Source organism: Biomphalaria glabrata, chromosome 9 (assembly GCF_947242115.1).
Source record: "Biomphalaria glabrata chromosome 9, xgBioGlab47.1, whole genome shotgun sequence".
NCBI lineage: Eukaryota > Metazoa > Mollusca > Gastropoda > Planorbidae > Biomphalaria > Biomphalaria glabrata.
This window is the reverse complement of record NC_074719.1, coordinates 16,705,732-16,722,356: the sequence shown is the minus strand read 5'-3', so window position 1 is coordinate 16,722,356 and position 16,625 is coordinate 16,705,732. Positions and strand designations below refer to the sequence as shown.

At 32.4% G+C, this 16,625-nt stretch overlaps 1 protein-coding gene across 4 annotated transcripts in view; it reads right to left on the bottom strand.

Annotated features, from left to right (window-relative positions):
* The window catches only part of LOC106069795 (G-protein-signaling modulator 2-like), a 59,693-nt gene that overhangs the window by 7,986 nt on the left and 35,082 nt on the right, over positions 1-16,625 (bottom strand). For 2 of the 4 annotated variants that reach the window (XM_056041030.1, XM_056041029.1), the window contains exons 2-10: positions 13,289-13,512; positions 12,669-12,804; positions 11,073-11,215; positions 5,170-5,293; positions 4,593-4,708; positions 4,188-4,452; positions 1,901-1,983; positions 1,486-1,514; positions 540-616 (exon numbers count right to left, since the gene is read on the bottom strand). In XM_056041030.1, coding sequence (XP_055897005.1) covers positions 540-616; positions 1,486-1,514; positions 1,901-1,983; positions 4,188-4,452; positions 4,593-4,708; positions 5,170-5,293; positions 11,073-11,215; positions 12,669-12,804; positions 13,289-13,509 — 1,194 coding nt within the window. In that variant the 5' untranslated portion in view covers positions 13,510-13,512. Of the gene's footprint in view, positions 1-539; positions 617-1,485; positions 1,515-1,900; positions 1,984-4,187; positions 4,453-4,592; positions 4,709-5,169; positions 5,294-11,072; positions 11,216-12,668; positions 12,805-13,288; positions 13,513-14,236; positions 14,601-16,625 lie in introns of those variants that run through there. The other 2 variants (XM_056041028.1, XM_056041027.1) reach the window with 2 other exon arrangements.

Here is a 16,625-nt window from a genome sequence, read left to right as displayed (position 1 = left end):
ATAGCCAAGAAAATTTACATTTTGCGAGATACATGGCTATGACAGGCCAAGGAAGATTTCTGTAAATTTAGTTTTGACTTTCAATGATCAGAAAGAAACATAATTTCAGTTTTACAATACAATTTCATTTAACCAAAATGACACTGGGTCTTCACATTTATACAAGTTATTTACTTATTTGAGGACATTAAGGATATAAATTTATTTTGAAAGCTAGAAATAATAGAAAACTTAGTGTGATCTAGATATGAATATTCATGATTCATTCAAGTCTAGGTCTAACAGGAAGATGATTTTTCAAATAATAGTTGATCACTTTGTCTTAAGTGCATATCAAAGATTTACACATAAAAACATAAATTTAAGTCTGTAATCTAAAGTAATCCATTTTGAAAGCAATGAAGTTGAATTCATTAAATTATCTTTAATTGATATTTTGATGAGCCCACTTATATTTCTTTAAGTGGGATTTGAAAGTGTAATATTTCTGATTGAGATGTGGATGAATGTGTCAGCATCATTTCCACCAGTATTATTACCTTCTTATCTGGTGTTAGTTTCATCAACTCCATATTTTCCATGCTAAAGCGTCTGGATTTGTCTGTCGCCCTGTTGCCTAGTGGATAATGAAAGCAGATTGAGATGTTTACAAGCATGGCATAACAAGGGAGAAACAAACAAACAAAAAATTTAAAAAATGATAACATTAAAAGACAAATCTTATTTTATCTTATATAATACAGACGTTACTTCAAAAAAGAAGATAATTATGTCCTACGGGTCATGCATTTAGTCATGAATATTAACAAATGACCTAAATTCTGCTAAGTCACTAGCTAAGGCAATCCATTCCATGCTCTAATAGCACAAGGGAAGTAGAGCATTTGTACAAATTTGTCCTAGCATATGGAACGAGGAATGTGCCTTTATCTTAGTGTCTTTCTGAGTATTTTATTAGATTATGTTTTATATTTGAAGATTATGGCTCAATGTTTTATGTATAATTGCTACTTTACTTTTGAGTTTTCTATCCTGAAGGCTTTCTAAATTTAATGATTTTACTAAAGGTGTTACTCTAATCAAATGTGAATATTCGTTTGATATGAATCCTACTGCTCTATTTTGTGTCTGTTCCAGTTTCTTAATGTTTTCTTGAGTTGAAGGGTCTCAAACAGAGAATGCATATTCCATTATTGGCCTAACCAATATTAATTTTATGTTCTTATTTGATTTATAAAAATTTCTTTTAATAAACCCTAATGCTTTGTTTGATATAAGATATTATACGTTAAAAGCCATTATTAAAGATGTTATAAGATAATTTTTCTAGGGCTAACAAGTTTTGTAACAAGATGGTGATGTTTACAGGCTATTTGAAAGCTACAGTAAAGGAATGTAAGAAATTATTTTCAAATAAAATTTCATTACAATAAGTTTTAAAAAAATTCATTACAAAATCTTAACACTACACAATCATTTACTTACCAAAGGCTGTTTCTGATTTTTCTATACCACTGAAAAAGAAATACCAATTTGAAAGAAAATAAAAAGGATAAATAAAATACATTAATATATTTAGAAAATGTAAAACAAAACAAACAAAAAAAAAATATTTAACTCTTATTCTCCTGACAATACCAACATTGATTTGAACCCAGTAAATTAGATTAATTTTTGTTTTTATAAACTTTAATTTGTGTATATAAAAAGAGCATGCTTTCTTCTATAATTATATAATTAATACAACATTTCTTGATTACATACAAAAAGTTATTGAAGTTAAATCATAACAGGGTAGTGAAACACAAATGAACAAAATGAATAATTCCATCGGAATGTGGAAAATAATTACGGAGAGTAAGAATTAAAGGTTAAAACTGTAATATATTGCACAATTTACCTTGTTTGCTCTGACACTCCCATGATTTCCTTTAGATCTGCTAAATTCATTTGTGCTGTCATTTGTCCTGTCTGATCTCCAATCTAAAATAGCATAGATTAAGAATCAATTAAAGCCAATCAGTTAAGTGTTCAATGAATACTCATTGGGGTCCAGTGGGACAGATCTATTAACAAGATAAGCACAGTTCAAAAGTCTCAGAATTCTTCTGGACAGGTCGTAGGTGAGTAGGTAGGTGATTGTAGTGGATGAGGAGGAGGGTGTTAAGATGTAGCTTAAGAAAGCTAATCCAACCACACCTTGTAGGCTTATATATTAACTCCACACACAAAGTTGACTAAAAGCTTAAAATCTTCATTAAAAAAAAACTAAATTTATTTTACAAAAATCAACAGTCGACAGGCTTTCAATATCAGTGTTGATATATACAAAACTCAAATTTAATCACAAGATCTTATAAAGGATTTTCCAAAATCTCTTTCAGCTCACTCAAATCTACTGTTCCCATCTTTTATTATACCCAACCTATGCAATATTATCTTTATCAAAGCAGGGCCTGCTTTAGGCCGATTTTACTCATTGCTGCAAATTGGGAAACATGCCTGGAAGCGACCCCAAAATTTACATTTAACATATCACTATTAGCTCTAATGGGTACCTGACAATAGTTAGGGAAAAGTAAAGGCAGTTGCAGTCTTTAAAGACCGCATCACAAACCAAAAGATTAGAGACAGGGTTACTGCACCTATAGGACCCCATGATGACCTACTTACTATCGTTAAAAAATGCAAGCTAAAAATCTATAGCCATATTACAAGGTCTTCGGGCTGGCAAAGACCTTCCTTCAGAGAACAGTACCAGAAAAAAGAAGTAGAGGCAGACAGAGAAAGCAATAGGAAGACTACATAAAAGAATGGACGGGCCTGCCATTGAAGGAGGTTCTGACTAGGACAAAAGGAATGGAGAAGGACAGTTGACAAATCTTACATAGTGACCCAACGGTCCAACAGACTAAGGGATAGGTAAAGGTAAAAGAGGTTAGTCATTGTGCTGGCCACATGGACACCCTTGTTAACTCTTTCTCTCCGTAATTATTTTCCACATTCCGACAGAATTATTCATTTTACCCATATATATTCCACTACCCTGTTATGATTAAACTTTAATAACTTTTGTCTTTGTTATCAGAAAATGTTATAATTGGTATACAATTAAGGGAAAATGCATACCCTTTTTAGATAATTTAAATTGATGTTTATAAAACGAAGTTTATTTTGGATAGTGAAACTTCAAAGTTAAAACTTATTGACTGTGGACAAGTCTCCCTTAAAACTAAATCTCGACTAGATCTAGGCAATATTTTATGATATTTATTTATATTCTCACAAAACTTAATATATAACATATATAAAACATTTATATTAATTGTCTTAAGGTCACTATCCCATGTCACACCCCCTATAAAAAATTAATATAGAAAAATAAAGCCTTTTTTAGCTCCGACTCTTTTAAAACATAGTTTTTTTTTGTAAAAACACAATCAAAATGAAAAAAAAAAAAATATTTTTTCCAAAAGGAAACTAGTCAAGATTTATTTATAAGCAATTAAAAGCATTTTGTAAGGAAATATAACAAAATAACTGACTTTTTAAGCATAGACGATAATATCGTTGATTAGGCTGCATATTGGGATAAAATCAACGATATCGTCGGTTAGGAGAGAAAGCATTAACTATGGGCCATTGATACAGATAACCTTTACATCATCTGCCCTATAGATCACAGGGTCTGAAAGGGGAACTTTACTTATATCACTTTTAGTCATGGCTCTTACAATTCAACTAGCCCACTGGTGCCTGTTGCCTTTGAGTTGCTTACTATGCATGTCAATATAATGATCTAATTAATAGTATTAGTTGTTATTGAGGAAAAAAAATAAAATCAGCAGAAGGGCCTAGCAAGCATCCATTAAATTGGGCCCTGCAATTCGTAAGGCCAGCACTGAGTCAAAATACTTGTTTTATCAGTTGATGCACACACTTTATAACACCAGGAAAAAGATAAATGTATGTGTTGAATAGCCAGCACAACAACATGATTCCTCTGTTGGAAAACTTAAAGACTAAGTTTATGTGTCTAAATGTGCTAGTATTTGTTTACAGCCAGTTCAAACTACTGCAAAATATAAAAAAATAAGAGTAATAATTAGGTAAGATCTTTAGCAACTTGCAATGCCAAGAAAACTTTTTTTTATTGTTATTTTATTTTTAAAGATATAATTGTTTACCTCCTTTGAAATTTCCAGATGTCTGTTAGCAAACTGCATAGCCAGCTTATGATTGCCTAGAGCACAATTGGCATTTCCAAGGCTCCAGCAAGCCCTGCCTTCACCAACTCTGTCAAAGAGTTCTTGGGCAATCAGCAAGTGGCGCTGATGGTAGCGGACAGCAGTTTCAAAGTCCCTCATGAGTGTGTAAGTATTGCCTAGGCTGTAGCATGCCTGAGCTTCTAAAGCTCTATCACCGAGCTGTTTAGCTATCTGAAGACTTCTCCTAAAAACACAGAAGGATTTTTTTTGTTGCATTAAGTTAGAAATAAAACAGTTGTTGCTTTCAAATACTGTATTATATAAGATAATATCTTGACAAAGAGTGAAACAAATAATGATACAATTAATGAACTAAAATCTTACTTGTAGTAATCAGCTGCCAACTCAAAATCCCCCAGAAAGATATGAGCATTACCAAGATTTGTGTACGCTCTTCTCTCTGCTGCCTTGTCTCCATATTCCTTGGCTATAGAGAGTCTCTGGAATGGAAGAAAAAAAGATATACATTTTTATTAAGAATTACTTTATTTTGAAGACAAGATTTTATACTATGGGTTGCCTCTTTCATTAAATACTCTTCAATAACCAGCAGATGAGGTTGAAAATCAAGTGTTGGCTAACAAAAAGATAAACCATGTTTAAAGTACTGTCATGGACAAAAATCCTTCTCAGTCCAATTTGATTAACCCCCCTTGGTGAATATAATAGTGTGACTTTGACATCAATATTTAATAGGCAGAGATTAAGTTGACAACAAGATAAAACTGTGGGAAAACACAATATTAAAACTTTTGACCATAAAGACAATAAGTGACAATACAGAAACAGAAAACCAAATTGTTTTTCATTACAATAATTAACCAAAATGTAAAAAAAAAAAGTTCAATAATGAATCAAAGTCTAATAATTGCATGCAATATTGGAGTTCAGAAAGACTCACTTTTTCATGGAACATGATGGCATCAGAGAAGTTACCAAGAAGATAGTGAGTGTTGCCAAGGTTACCACAAGCCCTGCCTTCAGCTGATCTGTCACTTAAACTTTTGACTAACTCAAGGTTCTCACTGAAAACAAAATGAAAGAGCGAAATGTGAATGCTCTTGAAGTTGAATAGGAAATTTTTCTGTTTCGGATACTAGTTACTGTTTAACCAATCATGAATGCTCTTGAAGTTGAATAGGAAATATTTTCTGTTTCGGATACTAGTTACTGTTTAACCAATCATGAATGCTCTTGAAGTTGAATAGGAAATATTTTCTGTTTCGGATACTAGTTACTGTTTAACCAATCATGAATGCTCTTGAAGTTGAATAGGAAATATTTTCTGTTTCGGATACTAGTTACTGTTTAACCAATCATGAATGCTCTTGAAGTTGAATAGGAAATATTTTCTGTTTCGGATACTAGTTACTGTTTAACCAATCATGAATGCTCTTGAAGTTAAATAGGAAATATTTTCTGTTTCAGATACAAGTTACTGTTTAACCAATCATATAATCTACACACAAACTTTAGGTATATTCTAGAATATATATTTTGTAGGATTGATTTATTAATATTACATTCCTTTTTCGATTACCATTTATCATGTTCTGGTATTTCTTTATAAATATAGATATGAAATAGTCACATGATCAAAATTATTATATTATAGTATATTATATCATTATTATATTATATTATAAAATTATGTAAAAGATATATTATTATTATTATACTGCAATCTTATATGACAGAAATATAGTTAGAAAATGTAACAAGGCAATCAAGCCTAGAAACCCCCCCCCCCCACACACACACACACACACAAAAAAGACTATGACAATAATTTGGATGATTTAACCTCAATTTACTGTTTTCGTCTCCTAGAATGTTCTTATTTTCTAAAGCAGCTTAAATCACTTTAAATGAATGAGTCCAGCACTAGATCTAGACTAGATCTTAACATTTAATTTGATGGAAAAAAAAAATGTCAGTCTTACTTTCAAGTGTCATGAACACATCATTTGAAGAGGAAATACCAAAAAAAAAAAAAAAAAAACAGCTAAGTTAATCACAGATTCTAGGAGAACTAAAAATACTTTTAGAAATGTTTGCTGAGAATTATTTAAATGCACTAACAATGTGTGTTTATGGGAATAATTAGCATCATTTAATCACTGTGAAGTCCTTATCCATATATTATATTTATAATAAAATTAACTAAGACCAATGTTGATGTCTAATGGGTATTTGACATTTTTATTAGAAAAGAAAGAGTAGTTGGTCAAGCACTAACCACATGAAACCTTGTTAAAATTGGTAAAAAACAACAACAACAAAACAACAACAAAAAGGTGAATTAAGCAATACCCATCATATGAGACTCTATCATGAAGTAAAATTTACTTACTAGTTTTGAGTCTTATAAACTACTACTAATACTTAGTACAGAAGTCCTTAACCTTAAACTAGATTTAGACTAGACCTTTACATTTTTAAAAACTAAAATCAACAACAGTCATCATGAAATTGCTCTGGCTATTTATCCTAATAATTACTAAATACACACTAGCTGAACACAGAACTAGATCTACCTCAGTCAACACTAAACTTAAAAAGGAAACAACAGTCATAATCAATCATCACACTTTAGATCAATGCAACTTCAAAAATAACCTAACATACACATCCATAACATTAAAGAAGATTACCCATCACAATGGAAGTTCTCAATCAGACACAGTAGAAATAAATACCTATCACTGTTAATATTAATAGCAGGAGATGTAGAGTCAAATCCAGGGCCTAGGTCTAAAGATAGATACAACATCTACAAAAAAGTATGCACCATGAAACAGAAAGCCATTCAATGTGACACCTGTGATGAATGGTACCATGCATCATGTCTCCATATGAATACACCTGTGTATTATGCCTTAGGCAACAAAGACGCATCATGGTACTGCATCATGGCACTGTGTACTGTGTGGGTTACCTCAGTTTACATCAGGACTGTTTGATTCATTTGATGCGGACACTTCTAACCCATACAACATCCTAAACACCATCCCAAAACAAACTCACCAACTACTAGCCAGATCCACTCCTGTTAAACCTAAATCTACTAAAATTAATACAACAGCCTCACTAAACAAACCTACTAAAGAAGTAATACCAAAATACCCTAAAACCTTAGTAATAAATTTTCAAAGAATTAGGAACAAAACAGCAGACTTAGAAATTTTATTAGAATGTGAGAAACCAGACATAATTGCAGGAACAGAAACTTGGCTACATCCTGAAATTTATAATGCAGAAATTTTCAATAGTAATTATGAAATTTTTAGAAAAGATAGGGCTGATAATCACGGAGGAGTTCTTTTAGCAATAAAAAACACTCTTACCTTACCTAACTCAAAAAATATAGAATCAACATTTTATAAAATTAATACCACCTCAACATCCCTAATAATAGGCAGTATTTACAGACCACCAAATTCTAGTTTAGAATACATGCAGGAACTATGTACTCAGATTACTACACTTAAAGAGACAAATAAAAATGCAGTTTTTTTGGATTATGGGTGATTTCAACCTACATGATATAAATTGGAAAACACTAACCATAGATAAACACCAAAACCTTAAGGACATAAATGAGCTTTTCATAGAAACTTTACACAACCTAAGTTTAGATCAAATCATTAAAAAGCCAACTAGATTAAACAACACATTAGATCTCTTCTTAACCAACAGACCTGGATTAGTAGTTGATTATGATATTATCCCTGGTCTATCAGACCATGACATCATAAAAATACAGTCGGATAAAAGCAGTAGCCAATACAAAACCCAAAGAAAAATCTTACTATAGAATAAATGTAACCTAACACAACTACACCAAGCTGCATTAAACTTTCAACAAACATTCTTATTAGAAAAAAGACATTAACCAACCAGTCGATGACCTCTGGAATTTCATTAAAAACCATCTTAAAAGCATTATAGAAAATCATATACCAACTAAATACACATCAAACAAAATAAATAAATGCTGGTTTAATAATAGACTAAAGAAGCTTTGTAAACAGAAGGAAAACCTATATAGAAACTAAGGCAGAAAGAGTTTACAAAAAGTATATAAAAATTAAACACCTAACCCAAAAAGTAAGTAGACAGCTGCAGAGTGAATACATAAACAATGTAATATCTAAAGATAACAACAAAAACCTATGGTCATACATTAAGTCTAAGAAAATGGAAACAACAGGCATAGCGCCATTAAAAGATGAACATAACATAATACATAATGATAATGAAACTAAAGCAAACATCCTAAACAAATACTTTGCATCAGCATTCTCAGCCCCAGGAGACAAAGACATATTACTTAATTTGAACCAAGTAGACAACATAGAAGATTTAGTAGTACAAGAAAATGGAATTCAAAAACTATTAGCCAACACCAAACCAAATAAAGCGTCTGGACCTGATGGTATTCCAGCTAGATTACTCAAAGAACTAAGCAATGAGCTAGCCCCAGTGTTCAAAATACTCTTTCAGGCATCGCTTAACCAGGGCAGAGTACCAAAGGACTGGAAAGAAGCTAATGTCACCCCCCTATTTAAAAAAAGGAGAAAAATCTGACCCAGGAAACTACAGACCAGTTTCACTTACCAGCATCACATGTAAAATCCTAGAACACATAATATGTAGCAAAATCATAAACCACTTAGACAAACATAATGTCCTCACCCCATACCAACATGACTTTAGGAAATATAGATCATGTGAAACACAATTAATAGGACTAATTGATGATTTTTCAAAAGGTTTAGATAATAGTGAACAAATAGATGCTATCTTACTAGATTTTTCCAAGGCTTTTGACAAAGTTCACCACCATAGTTTGCTTAAAAAATTAAAATATTTCGGCATTAATGGTCCACTGCATCAGTGGATTAAAGATTTTCTGATAGGGAGAGAACAAACTGTAATAATAAATGGCTCTAAATCAACACCGATAACAGTAAACTCAGGTGTACCTCAAGGAACAGTCTTGGGTCCACTACTATTTTTAATTTACATAAATGATTTACCAAATTGCATTAGTTCAGGAACAAAAGTCAGATTATTTGCAGACGATTGCATAATATATAGAACAATAAAAACAACACAAGACAAAGATATTTTACAAAGAGAATTAGATGAATTACAGAAATGGGAATCAAATTGGAGCATGTCTTTCCACCCAAAAAAAATGTCAGTTGTTAAGAGTAACAAAAAAACTAAAACAAATTAATTCCACTTATCTTATTCATGGCAAACCAGTAACACAGACTAAAAACGCAAAATACCTAGGTGTTATAATAAATGAAAAACTGTCATGGAATCCACATATTGATGAAACTATTTAAAAAATCCAACAAAGCATTAGGGTTTATTAAAAGAAATTTCTATAAATCAAATAAGAACATAAAACTAAAATGTTATTTAACCTTGGTTAGGCCAATAATAGAATATGCATCCTCCGTATGGGACCCCTCAACTCAAGAAAACATTAAGAAACTGGAACTAACACAAAATAGAGCAGTGAGATTCATAACAAACGAATATTCACATTTGACTAGAGTAACACCTTTAGTAAAATCACTAAATTTAGAAAGCCTTCAGGACAGAAGACTCAAAAGTAAAGTAGCAATTATACATAAAACACTGAACCATAATCTTCAAATACAAAAACAAAATTTAATAAAATACTCTGAAAGACACAAAGATAAAGGCACATTCCTCGTCCCATATGCTAGGACAAATTTGTACAAATACTCCTTCTTCCCTAGTGCTATTAGAGCATGGAATGGGTTGCCTGAGCTAGCCAGGAAAACCAGTGACTTGGCAGAATTTAAGTCATTGGTTAATATGCATGACTAAATGCATGACGCCTAGGACGTAATCATCTTCTTTTTTGAGTAACGTCTGTATTATATAAGATAAGTCACAACCTACACACTTGCTACAAATGTTATTGCCTTCTATCAGGTAGAAAAAAACACAGCACAACTCAACCTTGTTATCAATTCAGGACTCCCAAGAGTGAGTAAACTGGTGTTTCCTCACACATTCCTACAGACTCAATGGTGTGAACCATCCTCATCTACTCCCCATCAATTACCTACATGTCACCACACTAGCTCCCAATAGTTTCCTACCAACTATACAACTACCAAACTCATCCCTTCAAACTTATTTAATAGCTATCATTGTCTGGGATCAATAAACCAAAGTGAAATTACTCAATGTTGCCTGATTGTAGTCTATACACAAACAGTCAAGATCATGGGAACAAGACAGTCTGGAAATAGATGTACCAGTGCCTTGTATTGATTCATAAATTGTGCTTCTAAATTTATTTTCTTCCCAACCTCCATCACAGCAAAAAAAAAAAAAAATTATAAAAAAAAACCCAATAAATTTATGAGTGCTACACTTGACTTTCTATCTATAATGGAAAATCAATGGGCAAAAAAAAAACAATAACATTGTCCATGCTTTGAAAAAAAAAATTAATTATTTTATGAAGGTTTAAAACAGCCTAGTGAACATATTTTGTTTTTTTTTACAACTGATTTTATTTTTTTTTACTTTCTTTCTGATTAAGGATATTGAAGAAGCAACACAGACTAAAATGATAGGTAAAACATGTAATTTATACTAGTATATATATTAATTATTTAATGGCATTTACAACCATAAAAAACAATCACACCATAGAAAGGATGTATCTACAAATCTCTGAACACTCACTTATGTACAAAATGAATGTTATACACAATGCTAAGAAACTCAAGATGTTCTACTCACACATAATATTGCACAGCCTTCTGTAAACATTCTTTTACTTCTGGGGCAAACTCCCCAGGGTCTTGATTACCATGTCGACCTAAATGTTTCCCTTTGGCATGGTAGACATTGCCTAGATTGTACAAGGCTCGGGCCTCACCTACCTAATGGATTGTAACACATGTTTAATGTACTAGAAACAACATATTGAATACTTTTAAAAAAAAAAAACAACAAGAACTATGATTTAAAAAAAAAGAATGGCTATTTCAAAGCCTTTCAATCAAGGACCCACAGATTTTACTAGCAACAACATAGAGCTTACAAGATTTAACAATATTATTCCTAACCCTAACCCTACTTAATAGATAATAATAATAATAATAATTTTATTTATAAAGCGCTGTCAACAAACAAAATGTAGGCTCAAGGCGCTGTAATAACATTAAAAACATAAACACGAGAGCTAAAATGACAAACTAATCTAAAAACGTTTTTAACACGTAGGTCTTAATGTTCTTCTAGAAAGTAGTGTAGCATGTTGTCTGTCTGAGATATATTTTGGAGTGATGAGATGAGAGTGCTACAGCATTACATATTGATACTTCATGAAGGTAAGAGTTTTAAAGACTGTAGATTTAAATAAACAATTTGTTTTCTAGTTCAATCTATTCTACCAGTGATACTTGGTCTAAAATTACATTTACAATTTAAGGGCTGTATGAGATCACAATTTGTAAGTCAATGGCCAGCAAAAAGCATGCTTCTACTAGCCTGCGCTATGCCTTCTCAAAAGAACCTAAGGTAAGATCTTAATCAACCTATCAAATAGGAATGAGAAACCATGTTTTAAATTATATTGTCTTACATTTGTGCCTTTTTAAAAAGAATAATAAAACTAAATGTTACTGTAAAAAGCTTCTTTCAAATCACTTGCACCAGTGTCTGACTTTGAGATAGACTTATTTTTTCAACTAGTGCTAACAATTTCAACTTGGCTTTAAATCTAAGAATGTGTTGATCCCTTTATCTTTGTGTGTGTGTGTGTGCCAACACAGAGGAGCTAATTGGCTTGCTGATTTGCAGGAGTGAGATATTTTACTTCAAAGGAAAGATAATTATATCTATGTAACCACTATTGATTGAATATCTAACATCTATTGCTGGGTTATATTTATAATATATAGCGTAGACATAGCATTGAAACTCTTTGCTGATAGATAAACATCTCATACATTTAAAATCATGAATTATATAATGCATTAAAAAAATAAAAACTGAAGTGTGTGCTATATTTTTTAAGATGCTGGAAAGTACTACAGATTTTTTGTTACATCACTTTTCCATTTTTAGCGTACACATTTTAGAGTTTAAATGTAAAATATTATTAAACTAATTTATTTTTTTTTGGTTTCAAAAAGATATTTTCAATTTATCAATTCTTTATAAATTGTTAGAAATCAGCCATTATATATATATATATTTGAGGTTACACACATTCATTCACTTACAATAATTTCATAGCAATAGCCAAGAGTCTAATTAGTGTGTAACAGAATGCAATATAAACAAACAAGAAAACTTGGTCCTAAAACAAAACAAACAGCACACAATTACCTTGTCCTCTATTTCTCTGGAAATTTCTAAATGGCGAATACAGCAGACTATAGCCTCATCAAATCTGCCAATAACCTTGAGTGTGTTGCCAAGGTTTCCAGAAGCTTTAGCCTCCCCAATCTTGTCATTGGTGGTTCTGATATATACAGAGAGAGAGATAAGATGCAATCACAAGATAATGTCTGTTTCAATGGATCTTTGTACAATGGGTTCATTCTGACTCTAGGATTACATACTTTCTTTTTTCTACACAAATAGTTTCAGCAATTTAAATGCATTAAAAGTATATTGACAATTTTCCTTTAATTTAAAGTTCCAATTTGTAAAAAATGTTTTTAAAACTAACTTTAAAACAATGAGGCTAGAAATTTTAAATGCAAATAAAAAGTGGGGAGATTTGTATAAAACACATTTTAAAACTTTAAAAAAATGTTATCTTATAAATATTTTTTTAGAATCAACCTAAATGTTAAGTATTAGTTGATTTTCACTTACAGTCAGAAAAAAAATTATAAATATAATTCCTATAACTGAATATTTCAAACCAAGAGAATTAAAAAAAAAAAGGGGGGGGGGGCAATGTTCACATTTCAAACAAAGATTTACATATTTTCTAGTACCTGGCTAAGTTCAAATCATGTTTGTGGTATTCCAAAGCCTTGGCATAGTCCTGTAGGTAAAAGTAGGCATTTCCCAATTGACTGTAGATTGCACTGAGTGTCTTGAGATCATCTGTCCCAGCTTCCACAGCAGCCTCAAAGAACTGCACACCCATCCGACAGTCTCCAGCTTTGCAAAGACGTTCCCCTTCAAGTGCTAGCTCCATGCAGGAGCAGGCCATCTCCTACAAACAAAACAGTCAAAACTGATGGGTTAAAGAGGTAGAATTACTTAACAAAAGAGCTGTCCAATGGCTAATGGATTTTCCAACAGGCATTTTTTTTTTCAAGTAAGATTCTTAAAAACATTTCAAAACTACAGGTTGTTATGTTTTTGTTATATATGTTATACAAATTGTGGTAGTGGGTGATTAAAATTAAACATTGCCAAATTGTAATTCCAGTAAGTAAATTGAAAATTTCCAAAGAGTATTCTCATAAAGTGATTCAGCAAAAAAAAAAAAAAAAAGCTAAATGCTTTATAATAGTGGACCACTAAATATTGTATGCATATAGAAAGGATTTTTTTTTACAGTTCTTTTTATAACATTTTAGTTATAAAGTTTTAGAACAATATTTTGTGTTTAAATGTAACAAAATAAATACAAAAAATATTGGAAAAAGTACTTATGATGTTTTATCAATATTCTAAAAAGAGAGGGAGGGGTCTTTGAGTATCACAGTGTTGAAAGTACACAACTACTTTTCTTATCATGCTGTTTCTGACATATGCCTACATTGCCCAGAGAGAATGGAACTAATGAAGGGGTGTTTATTAGAAAAGTTACCCACAAATAATGCCCTGGTCATCATATTATATACCAGACTAATGTAGAAACTGATTAAGGAAGTGTGGTGGGCTAGCTTACAGTAGAATTCTCAGGCTAGAAGTTTAACAAGAACATTTACCAATTGGATGTCATCTATAAGTGCAAGGCTACTGTCAGCTCTGGTGTTGTGCTGTTCAGGAGGAACAATCGCTCCACTGGGGCAGCTTGGCATAGCCTTTTGATTACTCCTCCCCTGTTGTTTGGCCCAAGAATTAGGCTTCAAACCATTAGGCCTGTCCCTGGACTCCATATACTGTTTTTTGCTGATTCCATTAAATGTCTCCTCTATGGCATACTTTCTGCCCCCATGCATTCCAGGCAACACCACTTGGGGCCAATGACTTAACAAACGAGGTCGCTCCTCCATTGAATACACTCAGCAAACGTAATTTGAATACATCGGTAGTGAGGCTGTCAATCAACAACCACTCCAAGTTAGCTCCCAAAACCAAAGAAGCATAGAAGCGCAGAAATGAAAGATTCTCTCAATGTCTAAACCATTAGTTCAGAAGTAACATAGCTACATTCAAAGTATCTCAACGTCTAAACCATTAGTTCAGAAGTAACATAGCTACATTCAAAGTATCTCAATGTCTAAACCATTAGTTCAGAAGTAACATAGCTACATTCAAAGTATCTCAACGTCTAAACCATTAGTTCAGAAGTAACATAGCTACATTCAAAGTATCTCAATGTCTAAACCATTAGTTCAGAAGTAGCACAGCTACATTCAAAGTATCTCAATGTCTAAACCATTAGTTCAGAAGTAACACAGATACAGCACAGCTACATTCAAAGTATCTCAATGTCTAAACCATTAGTTCAGAAGTAACACAGCTACATTTAAAATGGACACTTTCTAGTTCCTTGTTTAGCATTTCATTCCTACGTTCTACCATACTGTAAAATGTATAGACCCGATGATGACAAAAGGTTCAGAAAATATAGCCACATTACTAATCAGCTCTTTGTCTAGTGAATACAACTATCAGTATTTAAGTTAATGCTTTTTATGCTTTTTTTTCTTTTACTAATTCTAGTTCTAGCATTACACTACAATTGTCTATACACTTTGACTACTCCAGACACAACAAAAATGGCAGTAATGATATACTAAGACTTTTGAAATGACAGTAATTGACGTGTTAAGGTGATATGGGAGCATATCCCATCAATTGATATTAATGCCAACACTCTCAAGAAGTCAGTAACAATATGAGTAAAGCTCTGCGCGACATTGATTGATGAATGTCCAGACTTAACTGTACATCAGAGAGATACGATGCGCAATGGCCATACATAATGTGGAGTATTTGTTCATTTGACTAAAACATTTACAGGAAACACGCGCCATTCAAGGTCATAAGTCATAAAACTAAAGCCCCCCTCCCCACCCACCACACAAAAACACACTTCTGTTGTTAGCCAGCAAGAACGCACACAAAGACATCGAACTCAGGAAACTGTTGCTAGGTAACACACATCCTAGGACATTGCTACCAAACAAGAGAAGACTCTGCTTTGTATGACAATTGAAAGTAAAGAAGATGACGCCAGCCAGTTGCACAATGGGGGAACACGAGATAAATGAAGACTTATTATCAAACGCACGCAACAGTCACGTGATAAAACACAACTAATGCTAAAACACTTCATTGCCTAAATGTCTGGAAAGTCGGGGCTTAAATCTCAGGATGCTTCATAAAGTCAGATTCTCTAGCAGCCCAAGACTAAATCACAGGGCATTTTCAATAGGTCTGACTCAGCGGTTCTCCAACAGGACAAAACAATGCTTTCACAGAGTAAGCGTTAATCACAGCGACACTTGAGAATCTCCGAATAACATTCTGACCATAACGAAACAACGTACGAAACTAAGGCCAGAAAGGTCGTTTCCGGTGCAATCAACGAATGGATGAAATTAAGCTGCGATGAAATGACAACATTGTCACGGACACTCCCAACCCCAACTAGTGCACACATTTTAGGATCAGGAATGAACGTACACGTTTAAGTTTGGAGCTTCATCCCGAGCACAAAATATTTTCCTCTCATTGCGCGACACGGTGTGGAACAACAATCATTCATTTATAGCATAGTTTCATTTTATTGAAATGACGATAAAGCTTTGGTATAATACGCTTGAATTCTGTACTTATGTGTTAATTTCATTCAAGAACTATCTATAACACTGGCTGCACTACAAGTAGTTCCTTTCAAAAATACATTCGTTCCGGAATTAGAACACGAGATTTAAATCTGCAAATGTGACAGCTTCCTAATCTCGTCTCCCTGCTAAATAGTTTCATTATTCTAGTAATCAAACGTATTTAGTTTTTTTTTTTAAATTGAAAATATTCCTATTGACTAAGAAAAACAAAACAAAAATAGTCATAAGTAAACACGGCAACTTGATCACATTGGTAAGAATAAAAAAAAAAAAGTCACATTTTAATCATATATCAATA